This window comes from Vidua chalybeata, chromosome 34 (genome assembly GCF_026979565.1).
Source record: "Vidua chalybeata isolate OUT-0048 chromosome 34, bVidCha1 merged haplotype, whole genome shotgun sequence".
In the NCBI taxonomy this organism is placed as follows: Eukaryota; Metazoa; Chordata; class Aves; order Passeriformes; family Viduidae; genus Vidua; species Vidua chalybeata.
The window spans coordinates 457313-474263 of NC_071563.1; the positions used below are offsets into that span (position 1 = coordinate 457313).

Sequence of the window (16951 nt, forward strand, 5' to 3'; positions counted from 1 at the left end):
GGTTCAGGTGAGAGCAGCCAGGTGAGGTTCCAGGTGAGGTTCCAGGTGAGTGAGGATTCCAGGTGGGGATTCCAGGTGAGAGGTCCAGGTATGAGGGTCACGTGAGAGTGGCCAGGTGAGGTTCAGGTGCGGATTCCAGGTGAAGATTCCAGGTAAGGTTCCAGGTGAGAGGGGCCAGGTGAGAGTGGCCAGGTGAGGTTCAGGTGAGAGCAGCCAGGTGAGAATTCCAGATGAGGTTCAGGTGAGCGATTCCAGGTGAAGATTCCAGGTAAGGTCCAGGTGAAGATTGCAGGTGAAGATTGCAGGTGAGGATTCCAGGTGAGAGCGGCCAGGTGAGGATTCCAGGTGAGGATTTCAGGTGAGGATTTCAGGTGAGGGATTCCAGCTGAGCTCCAGGCTCCAGGTGAGCTCCAGGTGAGCCCCGCCAGGTGAGCCCCGCCAGGTGAGCTCAGGGGGCGTCGTCCATCAGCTGCAGCTCCTCGGCCTCGCCAGGTGAGTCCCTCCTGGGCAGGTAAATGGCGCCGGGGGCCCTCGGGGCGTCCAGGTGAGCTGGGGACACACCTGGCGTCACCCGGGCTCACCTGGGCTCGCCTGGGGGGGCGGGGCAGGTGCGGGACTCACCTGGGACACACCTGGCCCGCAAGGTGAGCCAGAGCAGGGCCCCGCCCAGCGACGTCAGCAGCACCAGCAGCGCCACCAGGTACGCGCAGGTGGGGGCCGCACCTGGCGGGGACAGGTGAGGGGTTGGGGGGAGCCAGCACACCTGTCCTCACCTGTCCTCACCTGCCTCACCTGTCCTCACCTGTGCTCACCTGTCCTCACCTGCCTCACCCTGCTCACCTGTCCTCACCTGTCCTCACCTGTCCTCACCTGTCCTCACCTGTCCTCACCTGCCCCACTCTGCTCACCTGTCCTCACCTGTCCTCACCTGTCCTTACCTGCCTTGCCCTGCTCACCTGTCCCTACCTGTCCCACCGTTCTCACCTGTCCTCACCTGTCCTTACCTGTCCTCACCTGTCCCACCCTGCTCACCTGTCCTCACTTGTGCTCACCTGTCCCACCCTTCTCACCTGTCCCACCTTTCCCACCTGGCCTGGCTCTTCTCACCTGTCCCACCTGTCCTGGCTCCTCCCTCCTCACCTGTCCTCATTCCTGTTCCTCACCTGGCCCACCTTCACCTGTCTCACCTGTCCTGGTTCCTGTTTCTCACCTGTCCCGCCTTCACCTGTCCCACCTGTCCTGGCCCTCCTCACCTGTCCTGGCTCCTCCCTCCTCACCTGTCCCAGCTCTTCCCCTCACCTGACTTGCACCGGGATTCCTCCCGCACACCTGGGGCTCACCTGCAGCCCCTCCCCCACACCTGGGGCTCACCTGTGGCCCCTCCCCCACACCTGGGGCTCACCTGTGGCCCCTCCCCCACACCTGGGGCTCACCTGTGGCCCCTCCCCCACACCTGGGGCTCACCTGCAGCCCCTCCCCCACACCTGGGGCTCACCTGGAGCCCCTCCCGCACACCTGGGGCTCACCTGCAGCCCCTCCCGCACACCTGTGCTCATTTTTGCCCCTCCCCCTCACCTGGTGCCCCTCCCCTCCCCTTTGGCCCCTCCCCCCACACCTGTCCCTCCCCTTTGGCCCCTCCCCCCGGCGCTCACCTGCGGGCAGGGCGCAGCGCACCTGCGCCGCCCCACCTGTGCAGGTGCTCGGCCCCGCCCCCTCCCGCAGGCACTCCTGCAGCTGCGACTCGGAGCCGTCGCAGGTGAGCCCGGCCAGGTGAGGCCCCGCCCCCGGCAGGTGCGGCCCCACAGGTGCGCCGAGGGCGGGGCCGCAGCCCAGCTGCCGGCACAGCACCTGCGCCTCGGGCAGCCCCCAGGTGAGGCCGCACACCTGCAGCCAGGTGCGCTGCAGCAGCACCTGCACCTGCCCCGCGCAGGGCCCGGGGCCGCCCCGCAGCCGCACCTGGGGGGGGTCGGCACCTGCGGGGAGGGGAGAGCGTCAGGCACACCTGGGCACACCTGGGGGCAGGTGAGCACACCTGGGCACACCTGAACCCTCCCAAACACACCTGAACCCCCCCACCCCTCACCTGTCCCCAGGTGCTCACCTGTCCCCCCCAGGTGCTCACCTGTCCCCTCACCTGTCCCCCTGCACCCCTCACCTGTCCCCAGGTGCTCACCTGGCCCAGCCCTCACCTGTCTCCAGGTTCTCACCTGTCCCCCCTGCCCTCACCTGACCCAGGTGCTCACCTGTCCCAGCCTTCACCTGTCCCAGGTTCTCATGTGTCCCCCCACCCCTCACCTGTCCCAGCCCTCACCTGTCCCCCACAGGTGCTCACCTGTCCCCTCACCTGTCCCGGCCCTCACCAGTCCCCCCCAGGTGCTCACCTGTCCCCCCACCCCTCACCTGTCCCAGCCCTCACCTGTCCCAGCCCTCACCTGTCCCCTCACCTGTCCCAGGTGCTCACCAGTCCCCCCCAGGTGCTCACCTTTCCCAGCCCTCACCTGTGCTCTCACCTGTCCCAGCCCTCACCTGTCCCCTCACCTGTCCCTCCCAGGTGCTCACCTGTCCCCTCACCTGTCCCAGGTGCTCACCTGTCCCCCCACCCCTCACCTGTCCCAGCCCTCACCTGTCCCCTCACCTGTCCCAGCCCTCACCTGTCCCAGCCCTCACCTGTCCCCTGCAGGTGCTCACCTGTCCCCTCACCTGTGCCGTGCTCACCTGTCCCCCCTGCCCTCACCTGTGCCGTGCTCACCTGCGCACACCACGCCCGCGTCCTCCTCGTGCCCGCAGTCGTGCTCCCCCCAGGGCTGCCGCTCGCACCTGTCCAAGGTGAGCTCCTCACCTGAGCAGCGCACCTGGTCCAGCCACACGGGGCCGGCGCCGGGCCCGAAGCGGGCGCGGCCGGGCGCGCCCAGGGCGGGGCCGCAGCGCACCTGGCGGCAGGTGACCCGCGCGGCCGCCAGGTCCCAGGTGTCGTCGCACACCGTGCCCCACCTGCCCGCGTGGAACACCTCGACGCGCCCCGCGCACCTGTGCGGGCCCCCGGCCAGGCGCACCTGGAGAGGCGCCCCCGGAGCCGTCGGGACAGGTGAGGGCGTGGGGGGCGGGGCTGCGGGGACAGGACAGGTGAGACAGGTGAGGGACAGGTGAGACAGGTGAGGGACAGGTGAGACAGGTGAGGGACAGGTGAGGGACAGGTGAGAGACAGGTGAGACAGGTGAGGGACAGGTGAGGGACAGGTGAGACAGGTGAGGGACAGGTGAGGGTGTGGGGGGCGGGGCTGTGGGGATGGGACAGGTGAGGGATGGACAGGTGAGGGATGGACAGGTGAGCACAGGTATGGACAGGTAGGAACAGGTACAGGCAGGTGAGCACAGACAGGTGGGCACAGGTGCGGACAGGTGAGCATGGACAGGTGAGCATGGACAGTGGGCATGCTCACCTGTCCTCACCTGTCCATACCTGTGCCCACCTGTCCATACTCACCTGTGCTCAGCTATTCTCACCTGTCCTCACCTGTCCTCACCTGTGCCCACCTGTCCGTGCTCACCTGTGCTCACCTGTCCTCACCTGTTCCCACCTGTCCTCACCTGTCCTCACCTGTCCTCACCTGTGCCCACCTGTCTGTGCTCACCTGTGCTCACCTGTCCGTACCTGTTCCCACCTGTCGGTGCTCACCTGCGCACTCCACCGCCGCGTCGCGTTCGTGCCCGCAGGTGTTGCTGCCCCAGGGGGGGGCGGGGCAGTGCCCCAGGTGCCGCTCGCTGCCCGCGCAGGTGAGCTCGCTCAGCCACACCTGGCCCGAGCCCCGCCCGAAGCGCGCCCCGCCCGGGGCCGCCAGCGCCGGCCCGCAGCGCACCTGGCGGCACACCACCTGTGGGCAGGTGAGCACACCTGGGTGAGGCCTGGGAACACACCTGGGGCAGGTGAGCACACCTGGGTGAGGCCTGGGAACACACCTGGGGCAGGTGAGCACACCTGGGTGAGGCCTGGGAACACACCTGGGGCAGGTGAGCACACCTGGGGGGGCCTTAAACACACCTGGGGCAGGTAAACACACCTGGGGGGCCTTAAACACACCTGGGGCAGGTAAACACACTTGAGTGACCTTAAACACACCTGGGCAGGTAAACACACCTGTGACAGGTAAACACACCTGAGACCTTAAATACACCTGGGCAGGTAAACACACCTGGGGGCCTTAAACACACCTGGGAGGCCTTAAACACACCTGGGGGGCTTTAAATACACCTGGGGGCAGGTGAACACACCTGGGCAGGTAAACACACCTGGGCAGGTAAACACACCTGGGGGCCTTAAACACAACTGGGACAGGTAAATACACCTGGGGGGCTTTAAACACACCCGGGACAGGTAAACACACCTGGGGGCCTTAAACACACCTGAGTGACCTTAAATACACCTGGGGCAGGTAAACACACCTGAGAGGCCTTAAATACACCTGAGATATCCCAAACACACCTGGGGCAGGTAAACACACCTGGGGGGCCTTAAACACACCTGGGGGCCTTAAACACACCTGGGGCAGGTGAGCACACCTGAGAGGCCTTAAATACACCTGAGATATCCCAAACACACCTGGGGCAGGTGAGCACACCTGGGTGAGTCCTGGGAATACACCTGGGGGCAGGTAAATACACCTGGGGGGGCCTTAAACACACCTGAGTGACCTTAAACACACCTGGGGGGCCTTAAACACACCTGGGGCAGGTGAGCACACCTGAGAGGCCTTAAATACACCTGAGAGATCCCAAACACACCTGGGGCAGGTAAACACACCTGGGGGGCCTTAAATACACCTGGGTCAGGTAAACACACCTGGGTGAGCCCAAACACACCTGAGTGAGCCCAAGGAAACACCTGAGCTCACCTGGGCACCCGCAGGGCTCACCTGTGCAGCCCCCCAGCCTCACCTGGCCGCACCTGTGCTCACCTGTGCAGCCCCTCCTGCCCTCACCTGTGCTCACCTGTGCTCACCTGAGCCCCCCTGCCCTCACCTGTCCCCCCTGCCCTCACCTGTCCCCACCTGTGCTCACCTGGGCGTCGCTCAGGTCCCAGCCGTGGTCGCACACGGTGCCCCAGCGCCCCTCGTGCAGCACCTCCACCCTACCTGCGCACAGGTGCGGCCCGGCCGCCAGCCGCACCTCACCTGAGCTCGAGTTACCTGTGGGGACGCACAGGTGAGGCCCCGGCGCCGGCTGAGGCTCACCTGGACAGGTGAGACCCGCCCTAAGGGAGCCCCCGCCACACCTGTGCATGGCACACCTGCGCACACCTGTCCATAGCACACCTGAACACACCTGTCCTCACCTGCACACACCTGTCCATAGCACACCTGAACACACCTGCACACACCTGTCCATAGCACACCTGAACACACCTGTGCACACCTGTCCTCACCTGTGCACACCTGCCCGTGCCTCACCTGTGCACATCACACCTGCGCACACCTGTGCACACCTGTCGGTGCTCACCTGCACACACCTGTCCATATCACACCTGCACACACACCTGTGCACACCTGTCCATATCATACCTGGGCACACCTGCACACACCTGTGGGCGCTCACCTGTGCACACCTGAGCACACCTGCGCACACCTGTCCATTGCACACCTGCTCACATCTGTGCACACCTGCACACACCTGGCGCACCTGTCCCTATCACACCTGCGCACACCTGTGCGTGCCTCGCCTGTGCACACCTGAGCACACCTGGCACACCTGTGCCTCACCTGAGCACACCTGGCACACCTGGCACACCTGGCACACCTGTGCGTGCCTCACCTGCGCACACCTGCCACACCTGGCACACCTGCGCACACCTGGCACACCTGGCACACCTGGCACACCTGTGCGTGCCTCACCTGCGCACACCTGTGCCTCACCTGCGCACACCTGGCACACCTGCGCACACCTGCGCACACCTGGCACACCTGTGCGTGCCTCACCTGTGCACACCTGTGCCTCACCTGCGCACACCTGGCACACCTGTGCGTGCCTCACCTGCGCACACCTGCGCACACCTGGCACACCTGGCACACCTGTGCGTGCCTCACCTGCGCACACCTGTGCCTCACCTGCGCACACCTGGCACACCTGGCACACCTGCGCACACCTGGCACACCTGGCACACCTGTGCGTGCCTCACCTGCGCACACCTGTGCCTCACCTGCGCACACCTGGCACACCTGTGGCACACCTGTGCACACCTGTGCCTCACCTGCGCACACCTGGCACACCTGTGGCACACCTGTGCACACCTGTGCCTCACCTGCGCACACCTGGCACACCTGTGCCTCACCTGTGCACACCTGGCACACCTGTGCCTCACCTGCGCACACCTGTGCCTCACCTGCGCACACCTGGCACACCTGAGCACACCTGGCACACCTGTGTGTGCCTCACCTGTGCACACCTGGCACACCTGCGCACACCTGTGCCTCACCTGCGCACACCTGTGCCTCACCTGCGCACACCACGCCCGCGTCCTCGCCGTGGTGGCAGTTGTTCTCCCCCCAGGTGCGGTGGGCGCACCTGAAGAAGTCGGGCTCCTCCCCCGTGCAGGTGACGTCATCGAGCCAGATGGGCCCCTCCCCCCGGCCGTACCTGGCCGCGCCCGGCGCCTCCAGGGCGGGGCCGCAGCCCAGGTGAGCGCAGAGCACCTGCGCCTGCCGCGCGCCCCAGCCGTCGTCGCAGACGGTGCCCCACAGGTGCGCGTGCAGCACCTCCACCCGCCCCGCGCACCTGCCGGGCGCACCTGAGAGGCGCACCTGGGGCGGGGCCGGCGCCGCCGAGGCTGCAACGGAGGGGAGGGGAGGGGAGGGGAGGGGTCACCTGGGGCAGGTGAGGGGAGGGGTCACCTGGGGCAGGTGAGGGACAGGTGAGGGGGGCAGGGTTACCTGGGGCAGGTGAGGAGAGGGGTCACCTGGGACAGGTGAGGGACAGGTGAGGGGTTGGGGTTACCTGGGGCAGGTGAGGGACAGGTGAGGGGAGGGGTCACCTGGGACAGGTGAGGGACAGGTGAGGGGAGGGGTTACCTGGGACAGGTGTAGGGAGGGATCACCTGGGGCAGGTGAGGGACAGGTGAGGGGTTGGGGTTACCTGGGGCAGGTGAGGGACAGGTGAGGGGGGCAGGGTTACCTGGGACAGGTGAGGGGATGGGGTCACCTGGGACAGGTGAGGGACAGGTGAGGGGTTGGGGTTACCTGGGGCAGGTGAGGGGATGGGGACACCTGGGACAGGTGAGGGACAGGTGTGGGGAGGGGTCACCTGGGGCAGGTGTAGGGAGGGATCACCTGGGGCAGGTGAGGGACAGGTGAGGGGGGCAGGGTTACCTGGGACAGGTGAGGGGATGGGGTCACCTGGGGCAGGTGAGGGCCAGGTGAGGGATTGGCGTTACCTGGGACAGGTGGGGGGCAGGACAGGTGAGGGACAGGTGTGGAGGGTTGGGGTCACCTGGGACAGGTGGGGTTGGGGTTACCTGGGGCAGGTGAGGGACAGGTGAGGGGCAGGGTTAACTAAGGGTTACCTGGGGACAGGTGTGGGGCAGGGCCAGGTGTGTCCCAGGTGTGTCCCAGCTTGGCCTCAGGTGTGCCCAGGTGTGCCCTCCCCTCCCCCATCCCCTCCAACCCCCATAGTCCAGGTGCGCTCACCTGTCCTCACTCCTGCTCACCTGAGCTCACCTGTCTGCACTTCCCTGGGCACACCTGAGCTCACCTGGGCACACTCACCTGCGCACCTGAGCTCACCTGCCTCACCTGCGCACACCTGAACTCACCTGTCCCCTCTCCTGCACACCTGAGCCCACCTGAGCTCACCTGCCCACATTCACCTGAGCTCACCTGAGCTCACCTGATCTCACTTGCCCACATTCACCTGAGCTCACCTGAGCCTACCTGTCTCACCTGAGCACACCTGAGCACACCTGAGCTCACCTGAGCTCACCTGAGCTCACCTGTCCCACCTGATCTCACCTGCCCGCCCTCACCTGCGCAGGCGGCGCCGGCGTCCTCGGCGTGGTTGCAGGTGTGCGTCCCCCAGGTGTGCCCGGGGCACTGGGCCAGGTGAGCCTCGCTGCCGGCGCACCTGAGCCCGTCCAGCCACACCGGCCCCGCCCCCTCGCCGAACTGCGCCGCGCCCGGCGCCCACAGGGCGGGGCCGCAGCGCACCTGGCGGCAGGTGACGGCCGCGGCCGCCAGGTCCCAGGTGTCGTCGCACACCGTGCCCCACCTGCCCGCGTGGAACACCTCGACGCGCCCCGCGCACCTGTGCGGGCCCCCGGCCAGGCGCACCTGGCCCTCCTCGGGCTCACCTGGGCCGCGGGACGGGGACAGGTGAGCTCAGCTGGGCGTGGCCCGGCCTCACCTGGGCGTGCCAGGGGCTCACCTGGGCACTCCAGGGGCTCACCTGGGCACTCCAGGGCTCACCTGGGGACCAGAAGCTCACCTGGGCACCAGGAGCTCACCTGGGCACTCCAGGGCTCACCTGAGTGCCAGGGGCTCACCTGGGCGTGGCCCGGCCTCACCTGGGCGTGCCAGGGGCTCACCTGGGCACTCCAGGAGCTCACCTGGGCACTCCAGGAGCTCACCTGAGTGCCAGGGGCTCACCTGGGCACTCCAGGAGCTCACCTGGGCACTCCAGGGCTCACCTGGGAACACCAGGGGCTCACCTGGGCACTCCAGGAGCTCACCTGGGCACTCCAGGGCTCACCTGGGCGTGCCCTGGGATCACCTGGGCACTCCAGGAGCTCACCTGGGCGTGCCACGGGCTCACCTGGGCACTCCAGGGCTCACCTGGGGGGGTCAGCTCACCTGGGGGCTCCGCAGTCACACCTGGAACATGGAACAGGGACAGGTGAGCTCACCTGAGTGCCAGGAGCTCACCTGAGCACTCCAGGGCTCACCTGGGGCTGTCAGGGACTCACCTGAGGGTTCCGGGGTCACAGCTGGGGGCACACCTGGAACACGGAACAGAGACAGGTGAGCTCACCTGGGCACTCCAGGGCTCACCTGGGGGTGTCAGGTGCTCACCTGGGGGTTCTGGGGTCGCACCTGAGGGCGGCGGGGCTGCACCTGGGACACGGAACACGGACAGGTGAGCTCACCTGGGCGGGGCCAGCCCCACCTGAGCCAGGTGCGGGCGTGGTTCAGCAGCCCCAGCTCACCTGGGGACGCCTGGGGCTCACCTGAGGGTGCCGGGCTCACACCTGGCTCAGGCAGGGACACACCTGGAACACAAAGCAAGGGCAGGTGAGCTCACCTGGGCACTCCAGGGGCTCACCTGGGCGTGCTGGGGCCTCACCTGGAGCACATGGGGGGAGCTGGGCAGGTGAGCTCACCTGGGCGGTGCCCCAGCTGTGCCCAGGTGTGCCCAGGTGTGTCATGGGATATTCCCAGGTGTGCCCAGGTGTGTCTGTGGATCCCCCCAGGTGTGTCCAGGTGTGTCCCAGGTGTGCCCAGGTGTGTCCCAGGTGTGCCCAGGTGTTCTGTGGGTGTGCCCAGGTGTACCCAGGTATCCCCAGCTGTCCCCAGGTGTCCCCAGGTGTATCCCAGGTGTGCCCAGGTGTTCTGTGGGTGTGCCCAGGTGTGTCTCCAGGTGTGTCCCAGGTGTCCCCAGGTGTGTCCCAGGTGTCCCCAGCTGTACCCCCAGGTGTGTCCCAGGTGTGCCCAGGTGTTCTGTGGGTGTTCCCAGGTGTGTCCCAGGTGTATCCCCAGGTGTGCCCAGGTGTTTCCCAGGTGTCCCAGGTGTGCCCAGGTGTCCCCAGCTGTCCCCAGGTGTGTCACAGGTGTGCCCAGGAGTCCCCCCAGGTGTGTCCCAGCTATACCCCCAGGTGCCCCCAGGTGTGTCCCAGGTGTGTCCCAGGTGTGCGCAGGTGTGTCCCAGCTGTCCCCAGGTGTGCCCAGGTGTGTCCCAGCTGTACCCCCAGGTGTGTCCCAGGTGTACCCCCAGGTGTGTCCCAGCTGTACCCCCAGGTGTATCCCAGGTGTCCCAGCTGTCCCCCCAGCTGTACCCCCAGGTGTGTCCCAGGTATCCCCAGCTGTCCCCAGGTGTCCCAGGTGTGTCCCAGCTGTCCCAAAGTGTGTCCCAGCTGTGTCCCCAGGTGTGTCCCAGGTGTGTCCCCAGGTGTGTCCCAGGTGTGCCCCTCCCGCCTCACCTGCGCAGGTGCCCCGGGGCTCACCTGGCTCGGCGCAGGTGACGGCGGCGTGCGGGCAGGGGGGGGCGCCCCAGGCCCTCACCTGGCACTCCAGCAGGTTCCCCTCGCCGCCCTCGCACCTGAGCGACTCCACCCAGGTGAGCTCGTCGCGGGGCACGCTCACCTGGGCGGCGCCGAGGGCGGGGCCGCAGCCCAGGTAGCGGCAGGCGACGCGCGCGGCGGGCAGCGCCCAGGTGAGGCCGCAGACCCCGCCCCAGCGCCCCTCGTGCCGCACCTGCAGGCGGCCGGCGCACCTGTGCGGGCCCCCGGCCAGGCGCAGGTGAACCAGGTCGGCCAGGCCCGAACCTGCCGGGGGGGGGACAGGTGAGGGTGGGACAGGTGAGATTGGGACAGGTGAGGGTGGGACAGGTGAGGGTGGGACAGGTGAGGGTGGGACAGGTGAGGGTGGGACAGGTGAGGGACAGGTGAGAGTGGGACAGGTGAGGGTGGGACAGGTGAGGGGCAGGTGAGAATGGGACAGGTGAGGGTGGGACAGGTGAGAGTGGCACAGGTGAGATTGGGACAGGTGAGGGTGGGACAGGTGAGGGACAGGTGAGGGTGGGACAGGTGAGGGGCAGGTGAGAATGGGACAGGTGAGGGTGGGACAGGTGAGGGACAGGTGAGAATGGGACAGGTGAGGGTGGGACAGGTGAGAGTGGCACAGGTGAGGGACAGGTGAGGGTGGGACAGGTGAGAATGGGACAGGTGAGAATGGGACAGGTGAGGGACAGGTGAGGGTGGGACAGGTGAGGAGCTTCAGTCACAGCCCACCTGTCCTCACCTGTCCCTCACCTGTGCACACCCATCCCACCTGTTCCCATCCCTCACCTGTCCCCCACCCCTCACCTGCACACAGCTGCACACACCTGTCCCTCACCTGCGCACACCTGTCCCATCTCTCACCTGGCCAACCCCTGCACACACCTGTCCCACCTGTCTCACCTGTGCACACTCGTGTCACACCTGTCCCTCACTTGTCCCACCTGTCCCACCTGTGCACACCTGTTGCTTTCACCTGTCTCACCTGTCCCAGCTGCCTCACCTGTCTCACCTGTCTCTCACCTGTCTCACCAGTCCCACCTGTCCCATCTGCCTCACCTGTGCACACCTGTTGCTTTCACCTGTCTCTCACCTGTCCCAGGTCCTCACCTATGCACACCTGTCCCATCTCTCACCTGTCCCAGGTGCCTCACCTGTCTCACCTGTCCCTCACCTGTCTCTCACCTGTCTCACCTGTCTCACCTGTCCCTCACCTGTCTCTCACCTGTCTCACCTGTCTCACCTGTCCCAGGTGTCTCACCTGCGCACACCTGTCCCACCTGTCTCACCTGTCTCACCTGTCCCACCTGCGCACACCTGTCTCACCTGCGCACACCTGTCCCTCACCTGTCCCACTCTCACCTATTCCCTCACCTGTCTCTCACCTGTCTCACCTGTCCCAGGTGCCTCACCTGCGCACACCTGTCTCACCTGTCCCACCTGTCCCACCTGTCTCACCTGTCTCACCTGTCCCAGGTGCCTCACCTGTCTCTCACCTGTCCCAGGTGCCTCACCTGCGCACACCTGTCTCACCTGTCTCACCTGTCTCACCTGTCTCACCTGTCTCACGTGTCTCTCACCTGTCCCAGGTGCCTCACCTGCGCACACGACGCCGGCGTCCTCGCTGTGCTGGCAGCTGTGCACTCCCCACCCTCTGTGGCGGCACTCGTGGGGCGCGGCCTCCTCACCTGTGCAGGTGAGCCTGTCCAGCCAGACGGGGCCGCGGCCGGGCCCGAAGCGCGCGCGGGGCGGGGCCGCGATCACCTGCCCGCAGCCCAGGTAGCGGCAGACGACGGCGGCGGCGGGGAAGGCCCAGCCGTCGTCGCACACCGTGCCCCACCTGCCCAGGTGCAGCACCTCCACCCGGCCCGCGCACGCACCTGGCCCGTCCGCCAGGCGCACCTGAGGGGGCGTGGCCAGCGCCCAGCCTGGGGGGGGGACAGGGGAGGGACAGGTGAGAGTCGGACAGGTGAGAGTGGGACAGGTGAGAGAGAGACAGGTGAGAGAGGGACAGGTGAGAGTGGGACAGGTGAGAGAGGGACAGGTGAGAGTGGGACAGGTGAGGGACAGGTGAGGGACAGGTGAGGGTGGGGCAGGTGAGGGACAGGTGAGGGACAGGTGAGGGTGGGACAGGTGAGAGAGGGACAGGTGAGAGAGGGACAGGTGAGGGACAGGTGAGAGTGGGACAGGTGAGGGTGGGACAGGTGAGAGTGGGACAGGTGAGGGACAGGTGAGAGAGGGACAGGTGAGAGTGGGACAGGTGAGAGAGAGACAGGTGAGAGAGGGACAGGTGAGAGTGGGACAGGTGAGAGAGGGACAGGTGAGAGTGGGACAGGTGAGGGACAGGTGAGGGACAGGTGAGGGTGGGGCAGGTGAGGGACAGGTGAGGGACAGGTGAGGGTGGGACAGGTGAGAGAGGGACAGGTGAGAGAGGGACAGGTGAGGGACAGGTGAGAGTGGGACAGGTGAGGGTGGGACAGGTGAGAGTGGGACAGGTGAGGGACAGGTGAGAGTGGGACAGGTGAGAGTCAGACAGGTGAGAGAGGGACAGGTGAGAGTGGGACAGGTGAGGGTGGGACAGGTGAGAGAGAGACAGGTGAGAGAGGGACAGGTGAGAGACAGGTGAGAGTGGGACAGGTGAGAGTGGGACAGGTGAGGGTGGGACAGGTGAGAGAGAGACAGGTGAGGGTGGGACAGGTGAGAGACAGGTGAGAGTGGGACAGGTGAGGGACAGGTGAGGGACAGGTGAGGGTGGGACAGGTGAGAGAGGGAGAGGTGAGAGAGGGACAGGTGAGGAACAGGTGAGGGGCAGACAGGTGAGGGAGGGGCTCAGGTGATGGGGACAGGTGAGGGAGGGGACAGGTGAGGTGCAGGGACAGGTGAGGGAGAGCTCAGGTGAGGGAGGGGACAGGTGAGAGGGTGGGGCGGGTCAGGTGTGACCTGGGCAGGTGAAGGTGGAGCTCAGGTGAGGGAGGGGCACAGGTGTGACCTGGTCAGGTGAGGGAGGGCAGGTGAGATCTGGGCAAGTGAGGGAGGGGCACAGGTGTGACCTGGGCAGGTGAGGGAGGGGCCAGGTGTGACCTGGGCTGGCTGACAGGTGAGGGTGGGGCTCAGGTAACGGCCCAGCTCACCTGGGGGAGGGGTGGGGGAGGGGCACCCGAGCGGGACAGGTGAAGGGGGGGAGGGGCAGGTGGGGGTGCGGGGTTCACAGGTGTGACGCGGCCAGGTGAGGCTCCCACACCCACCTGAGCCGTCCCCCACACCTGAGCCGCCTGCCCAGCTGAGGGTGACGTCACACCCACCTGAGCACGTCACGTTGGCCACGCCCCCCCGGGCACAGGTGCGCTCCCGCCAGGGCCCCGCCCTGCACTGCCGCAGGTCGCTCTCGGTGCCTTTGCAGCTCACCTGTTCCAGCCACACCTGGCCAGGTGCGGCCCCAGGTGCGGCCCCAGGTGCGTCCCCAGGTGCGGCCCCAGGTGCATCCCCAGGTGCACTCTCAGGTGCACTCTCAGGTGAGTCCCCAGGTGCACCCTCAGGTGCATCCCCAGGTGCGTCCCCAGGTGCATCCAGGGGGGTCCCGCAGCCCAGGTACCTGCAGACCACCTGAGCCTCCCGCGGGCCCCAGGTGTGCCCGCAGACCCCGGCCCACCTGCCCAGGTGCAGCAGCTCCACCCTCCCCGCGCAGCGGTGCCGGCCCCCGGCCAGGCGCAGGTGAGGCGGCTCCGGCTCCAGCGAGTCTGTAACACCTGAGCTGATCAGGACAGGTAACCCGGGCACGCCCAGGTAACCCCGGGTGACCCCACGTGACCCCAGGTGCTCACAGGTAACTCCCAGGTGACCCCAGGTAACTCCCAGGTAACTCCCAGGTGACCCCAGGTGACCCCAGGTGACCCCAGGTGACCCCAGGTGCTCACAGGTAACTCCCAGGTGACCCCAGGTAACCCCAGGTAACCCCAGGTAAATGCCAGATAAACCCCAGGTAACTGCCAGGTATCCACAGGTCCACAGGTAACCCCAGGTAACCTCACCTGAGTACACCTGTCCATACCTGCACACCTGTCCTCACCTGTCCCACCTGTCCATCACCTCTTTCACCTGTCCCATCTGTATCACCTGTGCACACCTGTCCCACCTGTCCCTCACCTGTCCCACCTGCCCATCACCTGTCCTCACCTGTCCCACCTGTCCCACCTGTCCCACCTGTCCCTCACCTGTCTCACCTGTCCCACCTGTCCCTCACCTGTCCCACCTGTCTCACCTGTCCCTCACCTGTCCCACCTGTCCTCACCTGTCCCACCTGTCCCACCTGTCCCACCTGTCTCACCTGTCCCTCACCTGTCCCACCTGTCCTCACCTGTCTCACCTGTTTCACCTGTCCCTCACCTGTCCCACCTGTCCCTCACCTGTCCCACCTGTCTCACCTGTCCCACCTGTCTCACCTGTCCCACGTGTCCCTCACCTGTCCCACCTGTCCTGTCTCACCTGTCTCACCTGTCCCACCTGTCCCTCACCTGTCCCACCTGTCCCACCTGTCTCACCTGTCTCACCTGTCCCACGTGTCCCTCACCTGTCCCACCTGTCCCACCTGTCCCACCTGTCTCACCTGTCCCTCACCTGTCCCACCTGTCTCACCTGTCCCACCTGTCTCACCTGTCCCACCTGTCTCACCTGTCCCTCACCTGTCCCACCTGTCTCACCTGTCCCACCTGTCTCACCTGTCCCACCTGTCTCACCTGTCCCTCACCTGTCTCACCTGATCTCACCTGTCCTGTCTCACCTGCGCACACGGCGCCGGCGTCCTCCCCGTGCTGGCAGTCGTTGCGGCCCCAGGTGTGGGCGGGGCACTGGGCCAGGTGCGCCTCGCTGCCGCTGCAGTTGGTCTGGTCCAGCCAGATCGCACCTGAGCCGCGCCCGAACTGCGCCGCGCCCGGCGCCCACAGGGCGGGGCCGCAGCGCACCTGGCGGCAGGTGACGGCCGCGTCCGCCAGGTCCCAGGTGTCGTCGCACACCGTGCCCCACCTGCCCGCGTGGAACACCTCGACGCGCCCCGCGCACCTGTGCGGGCCCCCGGCCAGGCGCACCTGGCCCTCCTCGGGCTCACCTGGGCCGCGGGACGGGGACAGGTGAGCTCAGCTGGGCGTGGCCCGGCCTCACCTGGGCGTGCCAGGGGCTCACCTGGGCACTCCAGGGGCTCACCTGGGCACTCCAGGGCTCACCTGGGCACCAGGAGCTCACCTGGGCACCAGGAGCTCACCTGGGCACTCCAGGGCTCACCTGAGTGCCAGGGGCTCACCTGGGCGTGGCCCGGCCTCACCTGGGCGTGCCAGGGCTCACCTGGGCGTGCCACAGGCTCACCTGGGCACCAGGAGCTCACCTGGGCACTCCAGGGGCTCACCTGGGCACTCCAGGGCTCACCTGGGCACTCCAGGAGCTCACCTGGGCACTCCAGGGCTCACCTGGGCACTCCAGGAGCTCACCTGGGCACTCCAGGGGCTCACCTGGGCACTCCAGGACTCACCTGGGCACTCCAGGGCTCACCTGGGCACTCCAGGAGCTCACCTGGGCACTCCAGGGCTCACCTGGGGGTGTCAGGGACTCACCTGAGGGTTCCGGGGTCGCACCTGAGGACGCCAGGGCGGCACCTGGGGGCACACCTGGAGCACAGGACAGGTGAGCTCACCTGGGCACTCCAGGGGCTCACCTGGTGTGGAGAGCGGGGAGGTCTCACCTGAGCCCCTCCCCCACCTGTGCCCCAAACTGTGCCCAGGTGTGGCCTCACCTGTCCCCTCCTCCCTCACCTGTCCCCTCCCCCCTCACCTGTCCCCCCCTCACCTGTCCCCTCCCCCCTCACCTGTCCCCCCCTCACCTGTCCCCTCCCCCCTCACCTGTCCCCCCCTCACCTGTCCCCTCCCCCACTCACCGCAGAGCCCCCACAGGTGCAGCAGCAGCCCCAGGTGAGCCCGCAGGTAACGGGGGCTCCAAATCCTCATGGCGGGGGGGGACAGGTGAGCTCAGGTGGGTTCAGGTGAGCTCAGGTGGGCTCAGGTGTGCTCAGGTGGGCTCAGGCACAGGTGAGAAGGCGTGGCCACCACAGGCGAGGTCTCAGGAGAGGCTGAGCTGGGACAGGTGAGGGACCTGGACAGGTGAGGGGGGATGGGACAGGTGAGGGGTCAGGACAGGTGAGGGGTCAGCACAGGTGAGGGGTCAGCACAGGTGAGGGTCAGCACAGGTGAGGGGTCAGCACAGGTGAGGGTCCCCCCAGTGGTTGAAGACCCCTCCCCCCCCCCCAGCCAGGTGTCCATCCCCAGGTGTGTCCCCACCCCCCCGGGTGCCCCTCAGGTGACCCCCAAGTGTTTCCCCGCCAGGTGTGTGCTCGCCCCCAGCTGTGCCCAGGTGTGCCCAGGTGTGCCCAGGTGTGTCTGTGGATACCCCCAGGTGCCCCAGGTGTGCCCAGCTGTGCCCCAGGTGTGCCCCAGGTACCTCAGGTGTGCCCAGGTGTGTCTGTGGGTGTGCCCAGGTGTGCCCAGCTGTGCCCCAGGTACCTCAGGTGTGCCCAGGTGTATCCAGGTGTGCCCAGCTGTGCCCGTTCCTCACCTGTCCCCCCCCGCTCTCTCTCCCGTTCCGTTCCCGCTGTCCCGGAGCGGCTCCGGCCCCGCCCCTCCCCCACTGACCCCGCCCCTCCCCCACTGACCCCGCCCCT

At 67.0% G+C, this 16951-nt stretch overlaps 1 protein-coding gene across 1 annotated transcript; it reads right to left on the minus strand.

Annotated features, from left to right (window-relative positions):
• Positions 1-218: 218 nt before the first annotated feature.
• On the minus strand, positions 219-16913 carry LOC128802148 (deleted in malignant brain tumors 1 protein-like). Its single transcript, XM_053968363.1, has 21 exons — positions 16846-16913; positions 16172-16386; positions 15852-15905; positions 15029-15352; positions 13554-13988; positions 11850-12179; positions 10198-10518; positions 9184-9246; positions 9029-9091; positions 8944-8976; positions 8831-8851; positions 8008-8331; positions 6445-6816; positions 6145-6351; positions 5990-6043; positions 5055-5182; positions 3676-3871; positions 2735-3277; positions 1653-1973; positions 622-723; positions 219-549 (listed from the first exon to the last, which is right to left on the minus strand). Exons 2-21 carry the CDS (start codon positions 16239-16241, stop codon positions 449-451), a joined length of 4062 nt encoding a protein of 1353 aa, XP_053824338.1. The 5' UTR covers positions 16242-16386; positions 16846-16913; the 3' UTR covers positions 219-448.
• Between the last annotated feature and the right edge of the window lie 38 nt (positions 16914-16951).